The following is a 14554-nucleotide window of genomic DNA, read 5'->3' as shown; positions in this document are numbered from 1 at the left end:
AGGACCGGCTTCTCCTTCCTCACCCCTAAATCCTCGCTCTCAACCAGGGTTCCATTTGCTGTTTCTCAGACCTCTGACTCCAGGCCCTGGCACCTCACGCGTGGGTAACTCCAGTCGCTCGCCTCTGACCCTTGACCCCTGACCTCCTGCCATCCCCGCTTCCTCCTCCTCCTCCCCTCTGCAGAGCTCCACCTTCTCCAGCCAGGCCCCAGACCCCAAGGTGACCAGCATGTTCGAGCTGAGCGGGCCGTTCCGGCAGCAGCACTTTCTGGCTGGGCTCCTGCTGACGGAGCTGGCGCTGGCCCTGGAACCTGAGGCCGAGGGGTGAGCACAGGCCCCGCTCTGGCCCCCGGGGCTGGTGGAAAGGTCCAGGGGCCACGCCCACCCCATCCTGAGCTCCTCCCTCCCCGACAGGGCATCCCTGCTGCACAAGAAGGCCATCAGTGCCGTCCACAGTCTGCTCTGTGGCCATGACGCTGACCCCCGCTACACCGAGGCTGCCGTGAAGGCCCGTGTGGCCGAGCTGTACCTACCCCTGCTGTCACTCGCACGGGACACGCTGCCACGGCTGCATGATTTTGCTGGTCAGTGGGCCGGGGGCAGGACGGGGTTACCCGATCCAGGGGCTGGATGGATCCCGGCCAGCTCAGGTCAGGAAGGACGGGGGAAGGGGAGGGGGCGCAGGGTTAGGAATAAAAGCGCGGGTGGTGGGGTCAGGGGAGGAGGTTCAAGTGCTGTCGTGGGGCCCAGGAAAGCCATCGGCCTCTCTGAGCCTGTTAAATGGGGACAGTGGTGGCCTCTGCCACTTCCTAAGGTTATGTGAAACTCTGGGGAGCGGCATACTGGGGCAGTCACCCCACTGTAAACGGGAGTCGTTACTCTAACGTGATCTTCTAGGAAGAGAATACGAGGAGAGGAAGGTGGGGAGCATCGGGCGAGGGGGTGCTTGGAGCCCCGTGTTCATTCACTCGTCTTCCACATTCACTGGCACCTGGGGGGCAGCGTATAGTTGGAAAGACAGACTTAGGATTTCTGGGTTGATCCCCTCTGTCGTTTGGGGGAAATTCTCAGTCTTCATCTCTTGAATTTTTTTTTTTTCTGCCTCCTTTTCTTGCCTCTCTCCTTCTGGGACTCCAATTACACGTACGTTCGACCTCTTGATCGCATCACATGTGTCCACTGTGCTCCATTCTCTTTTCCGTTCTGTTTGCAGTTGGGCAACTTTTCTGTTCACCTGTATTCAGGCTCTCTGCTTATCTCTTCTCTGGCTGCATCTAGTCTTTTGAGTTTTCAGATGTTATCATTTTCGGCTGTAAAATGTCCATTTGATTTTTTTTTTTTTTTTTGTAGATTCCAATTCTCAATTGTAATTTCCCAGCTTGGTAACCGCGTTTGTCCGTCTTTTCTGCCACTTTATGATTTAAAGTCCTTGTTTGCTAACTTCAACATTTGGTAGTGTGTGTGCCTGCTTCTGTTGTCTTTTTCTTCCTTGTCCATCATATTTTCTAGCCTCCTCCTTTGTCTTGTAATTCGTTATCGTATCCTGGACATTGTATGTGAAGGAAGCATCGTGACTGAAGCAATGTCCTCTTTTCCCAGTGAGGGCGCCTCTCTCCCTCTCTTAGGCAGATGGGATAATGGGCTGATCACCTCAATCTGGTCAGGAACCGAGCTAGATTAAGCTGGGCTGGAGTGTTAGTTAAGCTCAGTTAATGTTCTAAGACTCTCTGGGGTGAGACCAGTTCTGTATTTGTCGGCAGCTCCTGTCTCTCTGATGAAACATTTTTTGAGAGGGGGTATGAGGGCTACTCTTTGAAGATCATAGAGTTTGGAACCAGACTATTTAGCTTAAGATCCTAATTTAGCTTGCTGCGTGACCCCAGGCAAATGACATAATCGCTCTGTGCCTCAGTTTCCTCACCCATAAAGTGGGGATGATAAGAGTATTTGTGTTGCAGGGTTGTTTTGATGATTAAGAGTTAATATTTTCAAAGTGCCTACAGTAGCATCTGGCACAGCGGAGACTCTATGTAAGTGCCAGTTGATGCTGTGGTAATAGCGGTGCATTTATTATTGTTAATTATTATTATTATTACTGCCATTGTTGCCGCCATCATCATCTTCCTCGTAGTAAACGTTTACTATGCCTGTGGGCCAGGCCACATTCTAAGTGTTGAGCATATAGGAGCAGCCAGAGCAGATGAAGTTCAGGCCTTTGTGGATCCCACGAACAGTTGCGTGAGAAACATGTCTAATGACAAGCATAAAAAGTGAGCTCTGAGAATAGATGATGGGGGACCTCAGCCTGGTCTGGGGGAGTGATATCAGGGAAGGCTTCCCTGAGGAGGCGAACTTTGGGCGAGAATATGAGACAGAGACGGTACTTACCAAGGGTTCTTTCTCCTGTCCTCCTGCCCCTCCCCACAGAGGGCCCAGGTCAACGGTCAAGACTGGCCTCGATGCTCGACTCAGACACAGAAGGGGAAGGGGACATCGGAGGCACCATCAACCCCTCAGTGGCCATGGCCATCGCTGGTGGCCCCCTAGCCCCTGGCTCCCGGGCTAGCATCTCCCAGGGCCCAGTGGCAGTGAGTATGGCACTGGTCCCCAGAGACACCCTCCAACCTGGTAATAGAAGTTATGTAATGATATACTGACAGGCCAGTTCTCGTCTTAATTTGGAGGAAATGAAAATCAACTCCGCCCCTTCTGAACACCTTCTCCCCTATTTGGCCCCAGGCTTCTCGCTCAGGCTGCCCCCTCTCTGCTGAGTCCAGCCGGACCTTACTGGTGTGTGTGCTGTGGGTCCTGAAGAATGCTGAGCCAGCTCTCTTGCAGCGCTGGGCTGCTGACCTTGCCCTCCCTCAGCTGGGTCGTCTCTTGGACTTGCTGTACCTTTGCCTCGCTGCCTTTGAGTACAAGGTGTGGGGGTGAGGGTGGGCCGGGGGGTGGGGGATGGGCTGTATGAGGCAGGCTGAGCGTGTGTACAGGTCCCTGGGGTGCTGCGGGCGGGAGCGAAGGGGTGGACTGTCTTCATGCACAGCTTCCTGCAGGTTTGAGGGTAAAGGGGTGGACTGTTTCTGTGCTGAGCCAAAGAGAAAAGAGAGAATTGCCTTTGTGAATAGACTCTGGAAGGTGCCAAGACCTTTCAGTAAAGGGGAGAACTGTGTCTCCAGGCACAGGATCCTGGAGGTCAGAAAGGATGAATGAGTGGGACCAAGCAGCCCAGGTCCCACAGAAAAGGGCAGAGTCAACCTTGAACCCGTTCTCTGTCCTCACAGGGGAAAAAGGCCTTTGAGCGCATCAACAGTCTCACGTTCAAGAAGTCACTGGACATGAAGGCTCGTCTGGAGGAAGCCATCTTGGGCACTATTGGAGCACGACAGGAGATGGTCCGGCGGAGTCGTGGTGAGGGGGAAATGCGTCCTGTGCACGTCCCCACCAGCTGCTCCCAGCCTTTGTCTGAGGGACCCCAGGAGGGGGGCATCCCTACCTCCATGTCTGGCTCATTTTTCCCAGAAATAAGCGTGTGCATCATCCCTGTGCACACGGGTGTCTGTGTTCCCTGTCCGTTCTCACACGTCCTTCATGTTTAACTACGTGTTCCCTTCGCATGCTTACGTGTCACCCAGCGTCCTCACGGGTTATCCCACACGTGTATCTTAACGCCTGAGCACGTCTCCTCACGGTCACGTCTTTGTGTTTTCTCACATCCGTGAACATGCGCCTCACGTGTCTCAGAGAGGAGTCCCTTTGGGAACCAGGAGAACGTCCGCTGGCGGAAGAGCATCACACACTGGAGACAGACCTCAGACCGTGTGGACAAGTGGGTGTGGGCAGGAAGTAGTTTGCTGGGGTCAGACCGGCTTCCAGAAAAACCGGTGTCCCTGGACCTCAGCCCCCAACCCCTTCCCGTCCCCTCCAGGACCAAGGATGAAATGGAACACGAGGCCTTGGTGGACGGGAACCTGGCGACCGAGGCAAGCCTGGTGGTTCTGGACACACTGGAGATCATCGTGCAGGTAGGGCTTGAGCCAGCGTCTCCCTGACCTCCGACCCCATCACTGTGCCTCGTGATCTCTGGCCATACAATCCCTCTCTTTCCCTGACCCCGTCAGCCGCTCAGTCCCTAACAGCTGGATTTCTGACCCCCTAGACGGTCATGCTGTCAGAGGCCCGGGAGAGCGTCTTAGGCGCAGTGCTTAAAGTTGTGCTGTACAGTCTGGGCAGTGCCCAGAGTGCCCTCTTCTTGCAGCATGGCCTGGCCACACAGCGAGCCCTGGTGTCCAAGGTAAGCCCCATTCGACGGTCACGGTTATCAGAGTAATAGTCACCGCCCTTGAGCACCTGCCATGTGCTCAGCAACCCCATGGGACAGACCCTCCTTAGCCATGGTTTGCAGAGGAGGGAACTGAGGATCAGAGTGGCAGAGTCATTCACCCAGAGTCACACAGCAAGGGCTTCCCCCCAGGTCTGATTCCAAAGCCCACTGTGCTTGGCCAAAGCCGGCAGAACACAGATGCCCCTGCCACCGCCCCCATCCGGGACCTTCCGTGCCAGAATGGGGAGGGGCCGACTAGTGTCTGTCTCGCCCTGGGGGACAGTTCCCAGAGCTGCTGTTCGAGGAGGACACAGAGCTGTGTGCCGATCTCTGCTTGAGGCTCCTGCGACACTGCGGCAGCCGCATCAGCACCATCCGCACGCACGCCAGCGCCTCACTCTACCTCCTCATGCGCCAGAATTTCGAGATCGGCAACGTAAGTAGGAGGGGCAGGTAGGAGGTGTCAGTGCAGCAGATGGAGGGCAGGAGGGGGGACGGGTGGCGCGGGCAGGTCAATCAGGCCCCGGGGATGAGGGTCCGAGGCCTCACAGGCATGCTCTTCCTCCCGGGCTCCTCTCAGAACTTTGCCCGCGTGAAGATGCAAGTGACCATGTCGCTCTCGTCCCTGGTGGGGACGACACAGAGCTTCAGTGAAGAGCACCTGAGACGGTCACTGAAGACCATCCTCACCTATGCGGAGGAGGACGTGGGGCTGCGGGACAGCACCTTCGCGGAGCAGGTGACCCCGCCCCCGCCACGCCCCCGCCACGCCCCCGCCACGCCCTCCTCAGCCTGTGCTTCGCCCTCCCTGCTTGCCCGGCACGCTTGGTGGCTTCTCCACGCCCTCACTGGCCCCTGGCCATTCCCCGGCTCCAGGTCCAGGACCTGATGTTCAACCTGCACATGATCCTGACAGACACGGTGAAGATGAAGGAGCATCAGGAGGACCCGGAGATGCTCATCGATCTCATGTACAGGTGAGGCGGGCCAGGCGGGACCTGCGGCCGTTCTCCCGCACAGACAGGTGATGGGGGAATAGATGGTGACAGCGACAGGTAAGGGGAGGCCAGGTAAGTGAACGGGGAAAAGGGTGCCAGGTGAACACACACTGGACGGCGACAGATGAGAATAAGGACAAGTGAAGGGGACAGGTGGGAGGGACAGGTGAGGTACCAACTAGTGACGATGGGTCAGGAAAGAAGTGATTTGGAGGAGAGGTGAGGGGTTTGGTTAGAAATTGGGGAGTGGGTGGGGCGCCCGGGGGGCTCAGTCGGTTAAGCGTCTGACTTCGGCTCAGGTCATGATCTCATGGTTTGTGGGTTCAAGCCCCGCGTCGGGCTCTATGCTGACAGCTTGGAGCCTGGAGCCTGCTTTGGATTCTGTGTCTCCCTCTCTCTCTGCCCCTCCTCCAGCTTGTGCTCTCTCTTTCTCTCTCTCTCCAAAATAAATAAATAAACATTAAAAAAAAATTTAAAAAAAAAAAGAATCTCTTGGGGCGCCTGGGTGGCTCCGTCGGTTAAGCGTCTGACTTCGGCGCAGGTCATGATCTCACGGTTCATGGGTTCAAGCCCCGCGTCAGGCTCTGTGCTGACGGCTTAGAGCCTGGAGCCTGCTTCAGATCCCGTGTCTCCCTCTCTCTCTGCCCCTCCCCCGCTGGCACTCTGTCTCTCTCTGTCTCTCAAAAATGAATAAATGTTAAAAATTTTTGAACCAAATAAAAAGAAATAGGGGAGTAGGAGACGGGAAACAGGTGATGGAGACGGAAGGCAGGGTGCAGATGGGATGGACGGGCCTGGAGGACAGTGACCTGGTTCTCGAGCAAGGGGAATGGGGGAGCAGGGCGTGGCTTAAGATTAAGCAGGTGAGGCCATTGGCTGGTCAGTGGGAGACAAGTAGAAGGACATGTGAGAAAAGAAATGAGCAGATCAATAGGTGAGGAGGCCTCACGTAAATGGGGGTCTGGCCGAGGAGCCTGGCTGGTGAGAGGCGCAGATGGCTGGGGTAACAAGCAAAGGGGGCGGACAAGTGAGGGATAGGCAGTGGGGACAGGGCGAGTGCCCCACCTCCTCACCCCCGCCCGCCCCCCCCCCATGCATGCCAGGATTGCCCGCGGCTACCAGGGCTCCCCCGACCTGCGGCTCACGTGGTTGCAGAACATGGCAGGGAAACATGCAGAGCTGGGCAACCACGCAGAGGCCGCCCAGTGCATGGTGCACGCGGCCGCCCTGGTGGCCGAGTACCTCGCCCTGCTGGAGGACAGCCGCTACCTGCCCGTGGGCTGCGTCTCGTTCCAGGTGAGCTGCCCGGGTGACAGGTTGGCGGTGGGGGGCGGTGGCACCCGTGGGGTGGGGCCGGGGCCTAACGCCGCCTCCCACCACAGAACATCTCATCCAACGTGCTAGAGGAATCGGCCATCTCCGACGACATCCTGTCGCCTGACGAGGAGGGCTTCTGTTCCGGGAAACACTTCACGGAGCTGGGGCTGGTGGGACTGCTGGAGCAGGCGGCAGCCTACTTCACCATGGTGAGGCCTGCGGCCGGCCGCGGGACCTGGGGCTCGGGCCAGGGTGGCGCCATCAGATCCGCTGAAGGGCCCAGCGCCTGCTCCCGGAGACTCACGGCAAAGCTGCTGCCTGGTCCCTTTCTGGGCAGGGGATTTGCAGAGGACAACCGGGACCTTCACCAGCTCACGTTACCTGCCACTCTCCCTGTAAAACCCTTGACACGAGGCCTGGACGTAGTAAGCCTTCGATACATTCAGCCGCTATTAAACTTTTTTTTTATTATAGAAAATTTCAAGCACACCTAAAAGAAAAAAATTGGACCATCGCCCCCATACCCAGCACTCAAATCCAACAACCACCAGTATTTACTCTCTTGGTTCATCTTCTCTTTGCCTCCAGTGTTTTTGTTTTGTTTTTTTGGTTTTGATGGAGTATTTTGGGGTTTTTTTTTTGTTTTTTTTAAATTTTTTTTAATGTTTATTTTTGAGAGAGAGAGAGAGACAGATCGCAAACAAGGGAGGGGCAGAGAGAGAGAGAGACACGGAGACACTGAATCCAAAGCGGGCTCCAGGCTCCGAGCCATCAGCACAGAACCCGATGCAGGGCTCGAACTCACAGACTGCGAGATCATGACCTGAGCCGAAGTCAGACGCTTAACCAACTGAGCCACCCAGGCGCCCCAAGATCTGAATTTTCACAAATTGCTTGATGAAACCCACACAACTACTCAGCTAGGGTTTTTTTTGTTTGTTTTCTTGTTTTTAAACCTTAGTGTAGTCCAAGGACCAGCAGCATGGGTATCACCTGGGGGCTTGTTATAAATGCAGAGTCCTGGGTCCCCCAAACCCTCTGAACCCTACATTCTCACAAGATCTCAGAGATTCTGTGTGTGTTGGAGTTGGAGAAGTTCCAGCTTTAAACAAACCCTCCCCATCACACCATCACACACACAAGTACCTCCCTGTGCAGACTCGTTGATGAAACCCTGGTATACAGCTCAAGTTGTGCATGACCAGATTAATGGGAATTCTTTTCTTTTTTTTTTTTTTCAAAAAAATTTTTAATATTTATTTATTTATTTATTTTTAACGTTTATTTTTGAAAGAGAGAGACAGAGTGTGAGTGCTGGAGGGGCAGAGAGAGGGAGACACAGAATTCAAAGCAGGCTCCAGGCTCTGAGCTGTCAGCACGGAGCCTGATGCAGGGCTCGAACTCACAAACCATGAGATCATGACCTGAGTCGGTCAGACGCTTAACCAACTGAACCACCCAGGTGCCCCATTAACGGGAATACCAGTCCATGCTTGGATGTTCCTGATGATCTCAAGACAATTTGTTTTTTTGCACTTGGTTTGTTCGAATCACGATCCATTTATAAGATCCACAATGGCTGTGACTGACAAGTCTCTTAAGGCTCTTTGAATCAAAGAAAGAAAACAAAAACAAAAAACGGCATCAGTTCCCCAATTTTTACAGTAAGGGTTTTTAATGTTTTCTTTGATAGGTTGAGGCTCAGGCATTGTATTTCCCACTGTTGTAAAAAGGTTTTCTCCCAGTTTGCTTGCTTGCATGAAAGCAATTGTTTCTTTTTCCTGCATTTCATTTGTTGGAGATGTGAGCTTTGTTTCAAGGAATTTTCTTTCTTTTAATTTTTTTTAATTTTTTTTAATGTTTATTTATTATTGAGAGAGGGACAGACAGACAGAGTGTGAATTTGGGAGGGGCAGAGACAGAGGGAGACACAGAATCCAAAACAGGCTCCAGGCTCCAAGCTGTCAGCATAGAGTCCAACGCGGGGCTTGAACTCACGAACCGTGAGATCATGACCTGAGCTGAGGTCGGACGCTTAACCGACTGAACCACCCACGCACCCCTGTTCCAAGGGGTTTTCTGGCCTGAACAAGGCCGGCTGTGTCCCCATGGTGTTGCTTTACTTGTTCCTCTGTCCCCACGTTTCTGGGAACTGGTGATGAGGTCTGGAGTCCCGCTCAGATTCGGAGTCAGGTTTTTCCGGTGAGATTTATTTTCTGGGCTGCCAGACCCCTAGTGGGGTTTTCACTATTGTCATTTTGTTAAAGGCTCAAACAAAAGCCTCAGGGGAATAAACCAGACGGTACACGCAGACCTCTCCACAGTTGGTCAGGAAACTTCCCAGAGTTTCTGCTAGCTTCATGGTGGCACCGGCTGTGGGTGAGGGGCACTTCGGGAGTGGTGGTGACCACATGCCAAGAGGCAGCTGGGGGTGGAGGTCTTGGGTACTAGGCCAGAAGGGCTGGTGTTCAGGTCCTGGCCCTGGGGAGTTGTGTCTCTGAGTTTTCGTTTTCTCTCTGTGAAATTAAAAAAAAAAAAAAAAAAAAAGGCTCCTCCCCCCAGTGAAGGAACATGGGTAAAGTGCAGATGTATACAGCACCTAGTCTATCATAAGCATGATAGAGAGCACGGAGGGGTCTATGGGGGCCAAGTGGAAAGACTGGTGCCCCCATCTGGGGACACCCCCAGGATGGGGTGTCCCATCAGGGTGGCCTCCCTGGAGGAGGTGATAGAAGACGGAGCCCTGGAGGACGGGTAGTAGCACAGCGGGTGGGCTTTTCCAGGCACGGAGAGAAAACTAGGGAGGGTGCTGGGAATCCTGATGTGCCCCACCCCCTAGGGCGGGCTCTATGAGGCAGTGAACGAGGTCTACAAGACCCTCATCCCCATCCTGGAAGCCCACCGAGACTACAAGAAGCTGGCTGCCGTGCATGGCAAACTGCAGGAGGCCTTCACCAAGATCATGCACCAGGTGGGTCGGGATGCCCTCCCAGACCCTGCCCTTGGCCCCAGCTCCCACCCCCACCACGGCTCAGCTGACTCTGACCCTTCTCTCTCTGACAGAGCTCTGGCTGGGAGGTGAGTCAGCCCAGTGGCCACCTGCCTCTGGGGCCCCCATGATGGCTGGTCATCAGTGGTCAGGGACCACCAGGGGGTGCTGGAGGAACATGGCCGCCTGGCCGCAGGGGCTGGTGCTCAGTAGGTGATGACGCACCCTCCACTTCTTCCCCCCTTCCCCCCGCCCCCCCTTTCCATCCCTCAGGTCCCCCTCCCTGCCCTAGATCCCGAGGGCAGCCTGTGACTCACCCAGCTGGGACCTCTCCAGAGACACCCCTCCCTCGGGCAGGGCCAGCTTGGTCACTGCCTGTAAGGGGGGAGGGGGGGGCTCTGACTCCCTCCTTGTCTGTCTCTGTATTTCTCTTTGTCTCTGTCTCTTGGTCCCTTTCCCTGTCTCTTTCTCTCTCCCTGTCTTGCTCAACACTCTCTGTCAGTCTCTTCGAATCCGTCTGTCTCTGTCTCCCCAGCTTCCCCCAGGATCTCTGCTCCCCATTGCCATTTAGTGCTCCCCCTCTCCCGCCTCTCCCCCACTTGGGTCTATTTTTAGGCATCTCTTAGATTGGGGAGAATTTTCTGGCCAAAGAAGGCAGGAACCCAGAGCCAAGATGGGAGGGCTGGGTGGGGGCCGGGTGGGACAGGCAAGTCCCAGATCTCTGGTCTCCGCCCAAAGAATGGCACTCACAGGGCAGCATAGACTGGGACCCTGGAGCTTGGGGGCTCTTACCTCTGACCTCTCCCATGACAATGTCTCTCCCTTCCCTACCAATACCCTTGTGCCCGCCCCACCCTGCCCGGATCGGCCTTGGTGAGTGAACACAGAGCTACGCCCTTTCTTTCTGGTAGAGGATAGTATACGGTGGTGGGGAATGGGGGGGGGGGGGGGGGAGATGACCTGGAACAAGGCAGCCAGGGCTTCTGTCCCAGAGGGCTATGCATCCCCTCAGCCACTCAAGCATTTATCAAGCACCTGCTGTATACCCAGCGCTGTAGGCATTGAGGACACAGCTGTACTCAACAGAGCCCTAGCAACAGAGCCCTAATCATAATTTCATATTGAGATCCAGACTCTGAAGAAGTGCTTGGGCGAGGATAATCGGGAACCAGGGGCTTGTGTTAAATGAGAACAAAGATTTGGGGGAGGCAGGAGATAAAGGTCGGGGACAAAGAGGCTGTGAGCTGCTGGCAGTCGTCAGGGACCATGCCCCAATATTCTCAGGGTCCCCCCAACTGTGCCTGTGACTTCATGTTCTTGGGCTCCCCCTGCCCATGCCCACCTCTTCTGCATGTGGGGCAAGGGGACCTCCAGAGGGGCCTCCTGGGCCACAGCTCCCCTTCTTCCAGACGCAGCGTGTGTTCGGGACGTATTTCCGTGTGGGCTTCTATGGTGCCCGCTTCGGCGACCTGGACGAGCAGGAGTTTGTGTATAAAGAGCCGTCCATCACGAAGCTGGCTGAGATTTCACACCGGCTGGAGGCACGTCCCAGCGGTAGGGGGTAGACGGGCATTGGGCTGCCCTGGGCGGAGTGGGGGCTGCTCCTCTGTGGCCCCAAGTCAGCCCCGTGTCCCCAGGAGTTCTACACGGAGAGGTTTGGGGAGGACGTGGTCGAGATTGTCAAAGATTCGAACCCCGTGGACAAGACCAAGCTTGACCCACAGAAGGTGAGGACTCCTGACCATCCCAGGGTCTCCCATATCCAAGGAGGCAAACTTCAGAGCGTATCTCCCTTGGGGACCCCAAATCCTTTTCCTTGGGAGAGCCACAAACCTGGAGACGTGAGATGTGGGACCCCCCAGATTTCAAGCTCCCAGACCCAAAGAGATCCAAATCCCCTTTCTCCAGGGATGGGGTCCTGCAGGGAGGATGTGTGTGTACTGGGGCCGTGGGAGCCTCATTCCTGAGCCCTGCGTCCCAGGCTTACATCCAGATCACTTACGTGGAACCGCACTTCGACACCTACGAGCTCAAGGACCGGGTGACTTACTTCGACCGCAACTACGGGCTGCGCACCTTCCTGTTCTGCACGCCCTTCACGCCTGACGGGCGCGCGCACGGGGACCTGCCAGAGCAGCACAAGCGCAAGACTCTGCTCAGCACAGACCACGCCTTCCCCTACATCAAGACCCGGATCCGCGTGTGCCACCGCGAGGAGGTGGGCGGGGCCCCAGGGAGGGCAGGTGCGGCGACCCAAGGTCAAGGGAGGCCCAGTACCCCCATACCCAGGTCGGGGAGGTGAGAGGACCCTAAACTCCCATGCCCGGACACCAGTCTTCAGACTCCAACCTCTGCTTCCACACCCAGCCAGCCTGAGACTGGCCCACCACCCGCCCCGAGTCCTCAGAGCCAGACACAGGCAGCTGAGACCAGAACCACCCCCCCACCCCCCCACCCCCGCCCCCCGCCAGATCCAGGCCGGCAGAAGTCCCCACACACTCTGTTCATTTCACAGCCTCTGGGAACCCCTCTCCGCCCCCAGCAGGGGTCCAGGCTGCCCGGGGGCCGTCTTGGGTCAGGACCTCTTCAGGCCCCAGCCAGTGCCTGCCATTCCCCTCCCCCCACAGACAGTGCTGACACCCGTGGAGGTGGCCATCGAAGACATGCAGAAGAAGACACGGGAGCTGGCCTTCGCCACCGAGCAGGACCCGCCCGACGCCAAGATGCTACAGATGGTGCTGCAGGGCTCCGTGGGGCCCACTGTGAACCAGGTACAGCCAGCGGGGCCTGCAGGCTGCCCGAAGCACCCCAGGGGCCATGCAGACACCCTCATGAGCCCCTCTGCCCCCCGCAGGGGCCCCTGGAGGTGGCCCAGGTGTTTTTGGCGGAGATCCCGGAAGACCCCAAACTCTTCAGGCATCATAACAAGCTGCGGCTCTGTTTCAAGGACTTCTGCAAGAAGTAGGCCTGCCCCCCGCGCCCCCCCACCACCCCCATCACGGCTCTGCCTTCCTGACCCCATACAGCCTCTCTGTATCCCCGATGCCCATTATGGAGCTCCCGCCTCTCTGAGTGCCCTCCGCCTATCAGACTCCCACTGTAGCTCCTGGCCCCACCCCTGGACTGCCCCCCACCTCCAGGCTTGCTTCCCCCCCCCCCCCCCCCCCCGGGCGTCATCTCCTGCCATCTCTCTCCCAGGTGTGAGGACGCCCTGCGGAAGAACAAGGCCCTGATAGGGCCAGACCAGAAGGAGTACCACCGAGAGCTGGAGCGGAACTACTGTCGCCTGCGGGAGGCCCTGCAGCCCCTGCTCACCCAGCGCCTGCCCCAGCTGCTGGCGCCTCCCACGGCAGGCCTCAGGTGCCCGGCCCCGCCCCCGACCACGGAGAGAGGGCAGAGGCAGGCACAGATGGGCGCCGTCATACAGGCGCGTGTCAACCCACGCGCGCGCCAGTGTACACGCTCACAGCTTTGCACAAACGTGCAACTCTGTGGACATGCATGCGTGCCGGGCGGGCTCTGGGCAGCCACTTCACGTCCTGGCCGGGTCATCTCCCAGACGTGGGACTTCGCCTTTCTGAGCCTCCATTTCCACGTCTGTAAAATGGGCACAATTCCTATCTTCGGTGGTAGATTCCAAGAGAGAATCTGTGACTTTAGAGAAGGACGGAGAGGCTGATGAGCACTCGGGAGTTGGGAGCCCTCTGGCCGCGTTAACCCACCTCATTCTTCCCCCAGGAACTCCTTGAACAGAGCAAGTTTCCGGAAGGCCGACCTCTGAGCCTGCGAGGCCTGAAGCCAGGCCCAGAAGAACCGGCACCCTGGCCTCCACCGTCTGTGCCTTTCCCCCACTGCACACTGACTGGGCTGTGGGGTGATCATTTTGCACACGGGGCTGGGCCCTCTGTTCCTCTGTTCCCATCTGTGTGCACTGATGCTTCTTACCTTTTCTAATTTAAAATGGTTTTCATAAGCAGCCTGTTTGATGTGGATCCTGGGAGCTGGGTCATGTCCGCACACCCTGATCTTTGACAGACTCTGAGAACTCACTGGGTGCCTGGAGCACAGCAGTGACAAACAGGCAGATTCCTGCCCTTGTGGAGCTGTCATTCTAGTAGAGGAGTCGACACACAAATAACAACGTCACGTGCCCATGGGGAATAATAGTAACGTTAGTGAAACCCTTGCAGAGTACTCAGCCCTGCCCTAAAGGGCGCCGAGATAGGCACTGCCCCATTTATGGGCCCTTTTGCCTGAGGGGCCTCCATCAGGCCCCTGCCTCCTGGTTAGTGAATCTTCTCAATGCCATTATCAGGTAGGAAGCATTTTTAACCCCGTTTTACAGCTGGGGAAACTGAGGCACCAAGCAGTTAAAGGCTGCTTAGCCTGCCGTTAAAGGCTGCTAAGCCAGGTCTGGCTTAGCCGGAGGCTGTGCAGCCTCGCACTGACCCAGCCCCACTCCCCACCGCGCGGCCGTCACGCCACCCTGTACCAGGCCTGTGCTGGGCCGCTTCCAGCCTTGGGCCGGCTGGGGGAGGGGTGACCTCCCGCCGCCACCGCCGCCGCCAGCGCCCTGCCGGAGCTGGGCCCCGGCCAGCCCCGCCCCCCGCGGCGCCCAGCTGCAGCGGTGGGGAGGACCCTGCCCTGGGGACTCCGGGAGGAGGGGCGAGAGGACGACACCGGTTCGCTCGGGCGCGCACCCACACACCTGCAGTCCAGGTGCAATCGCGTTCTCCCGGCATCCCCTGTCTCCCCCTTCCCCCCACTGCCGTCCAGGCTGCAGGCGACTGGGGGCGGGGCCGGCCCGGAGGGGGCAGGGCGGGGGCGGGGCCACCGCCGAGGGCCGGGCGGCCGGGCGGTGGCGCGCGGAGGACGCACGGGCGGCGGGACGCTGGGACGGCGGCGGCCGGAGCGCGCGAGGCGAGTAGG

The 14554-nt window shown here is 57.3% G+C and overlaps 1 protein-coding gene and 1 long non-coding RNA gene across 7 annotated transcripts in view; one reads left to right on the top strand and one right to left on the bottom strand.

The window, feature by feature from the left end:
- DOCK6 (dedicator of cytokinesis 6) overlaps positions 1-13601 on the top strand; it is a 43257-nt gene extending 29656 nt beyond the window's left edge. For 5 of the 6 annotated variants that reach the window (XM_053898489.1, XM_053898486.1, XM_053898485.1 and 2 more), the window contains 22 exons: positions 185-324; positions 415-584; positions 2428-2588; positions 2740-2922; positions 3282-3408; positions 3742-3826; positions 3926-4022; positions 4157-4291; positions 4605-4757; positions 4902-5060; positions 5198-5298; positions 6423-6615; positions 6702-6845; positions 9476-9607; positions 9700-9714; positions 11041-11166; positions 11263-11352; positions 11607-11843; positions 12253-12396; positions 12480-12586; positions 12824-12985; positions 13364-13601. In XM_053898489.1, coding sequence (XP_053754464.1) covers positions 185-324; positions 415-584; positions 2428-2588; positions 2740-2922; positions 3282-3408; positions 3742-3826; positions 3926-4022; positions 4157-4291; positions 4605-4757; positions 4902-5060; positions 5198-5298; positions 6423-6615; positions 6702-6845; positions 9476-9607; positions 9700-9714; positions 11041-11166; positions 11263-11352; positions 11607-11843; positions 12253-12396; positions 12480-12586; positions 12824-12985; positions 13364-13406 — 2904 coding nt within the window. In that variant the 3' untranslated portion in view covers positions 13407-13601. Of the gene's footprint in view, positions 1-184; positions 325-414; positions 585-2427; positions 2589-2739; positions 2923-3281; positions 3409-3741; positions 3827-3925; positions 4023-4156; positions 4292-4604; positions 4758-4901; positions 5061-5197; positions 5299-6422; positions 6616-6701; positions 6846-9475; positions 9608-9699; positions 10499-11034; positions 11167-11262; positions 11353-11606; positions 11844-12252; positions 12397-12479; positions 12587-12823; positions 12986-13363 lie in introns of those variants that run through there. The other variant, XR_008420674.1, reaches the window with a different exon arrangement.
- Positions 7890-14544, bottom strand: LOC128775706 (uncharacterized). The gene is made up of 2 exons (XR_008420680.1): positions 14334-14544; positions 7890-9152 (listed from the first exon to the last, which is right to left on the bottom strand). It is a non-coding gene; the product is annotated as an uncharacterized LOC128775706 (long non-coding RNA).
- Between the last annotated feature and the right edge of the window lie 10 nt (positions 14545-14554).

This window comes from Panthera pardus, unplaced genomic scaffold (genome assembly GCF_024362965.1).
Source record: "Panthera pardus isolate Hobbes unplaced genomic scaffold, ASM2436296v1 HiC_scaffold_8, whole genome shotgun sequence".
NCBI lineage: Eukaryota > Metazoa > Chordata > Mammalia > Carnivora > Felidae > Panthera > Panthera pardus.
The sequence above is the reverse complement of the archived record's forward strand: the minus strand, read 5'-3'. Positions and strand labels throughout refer to the sequence as shown.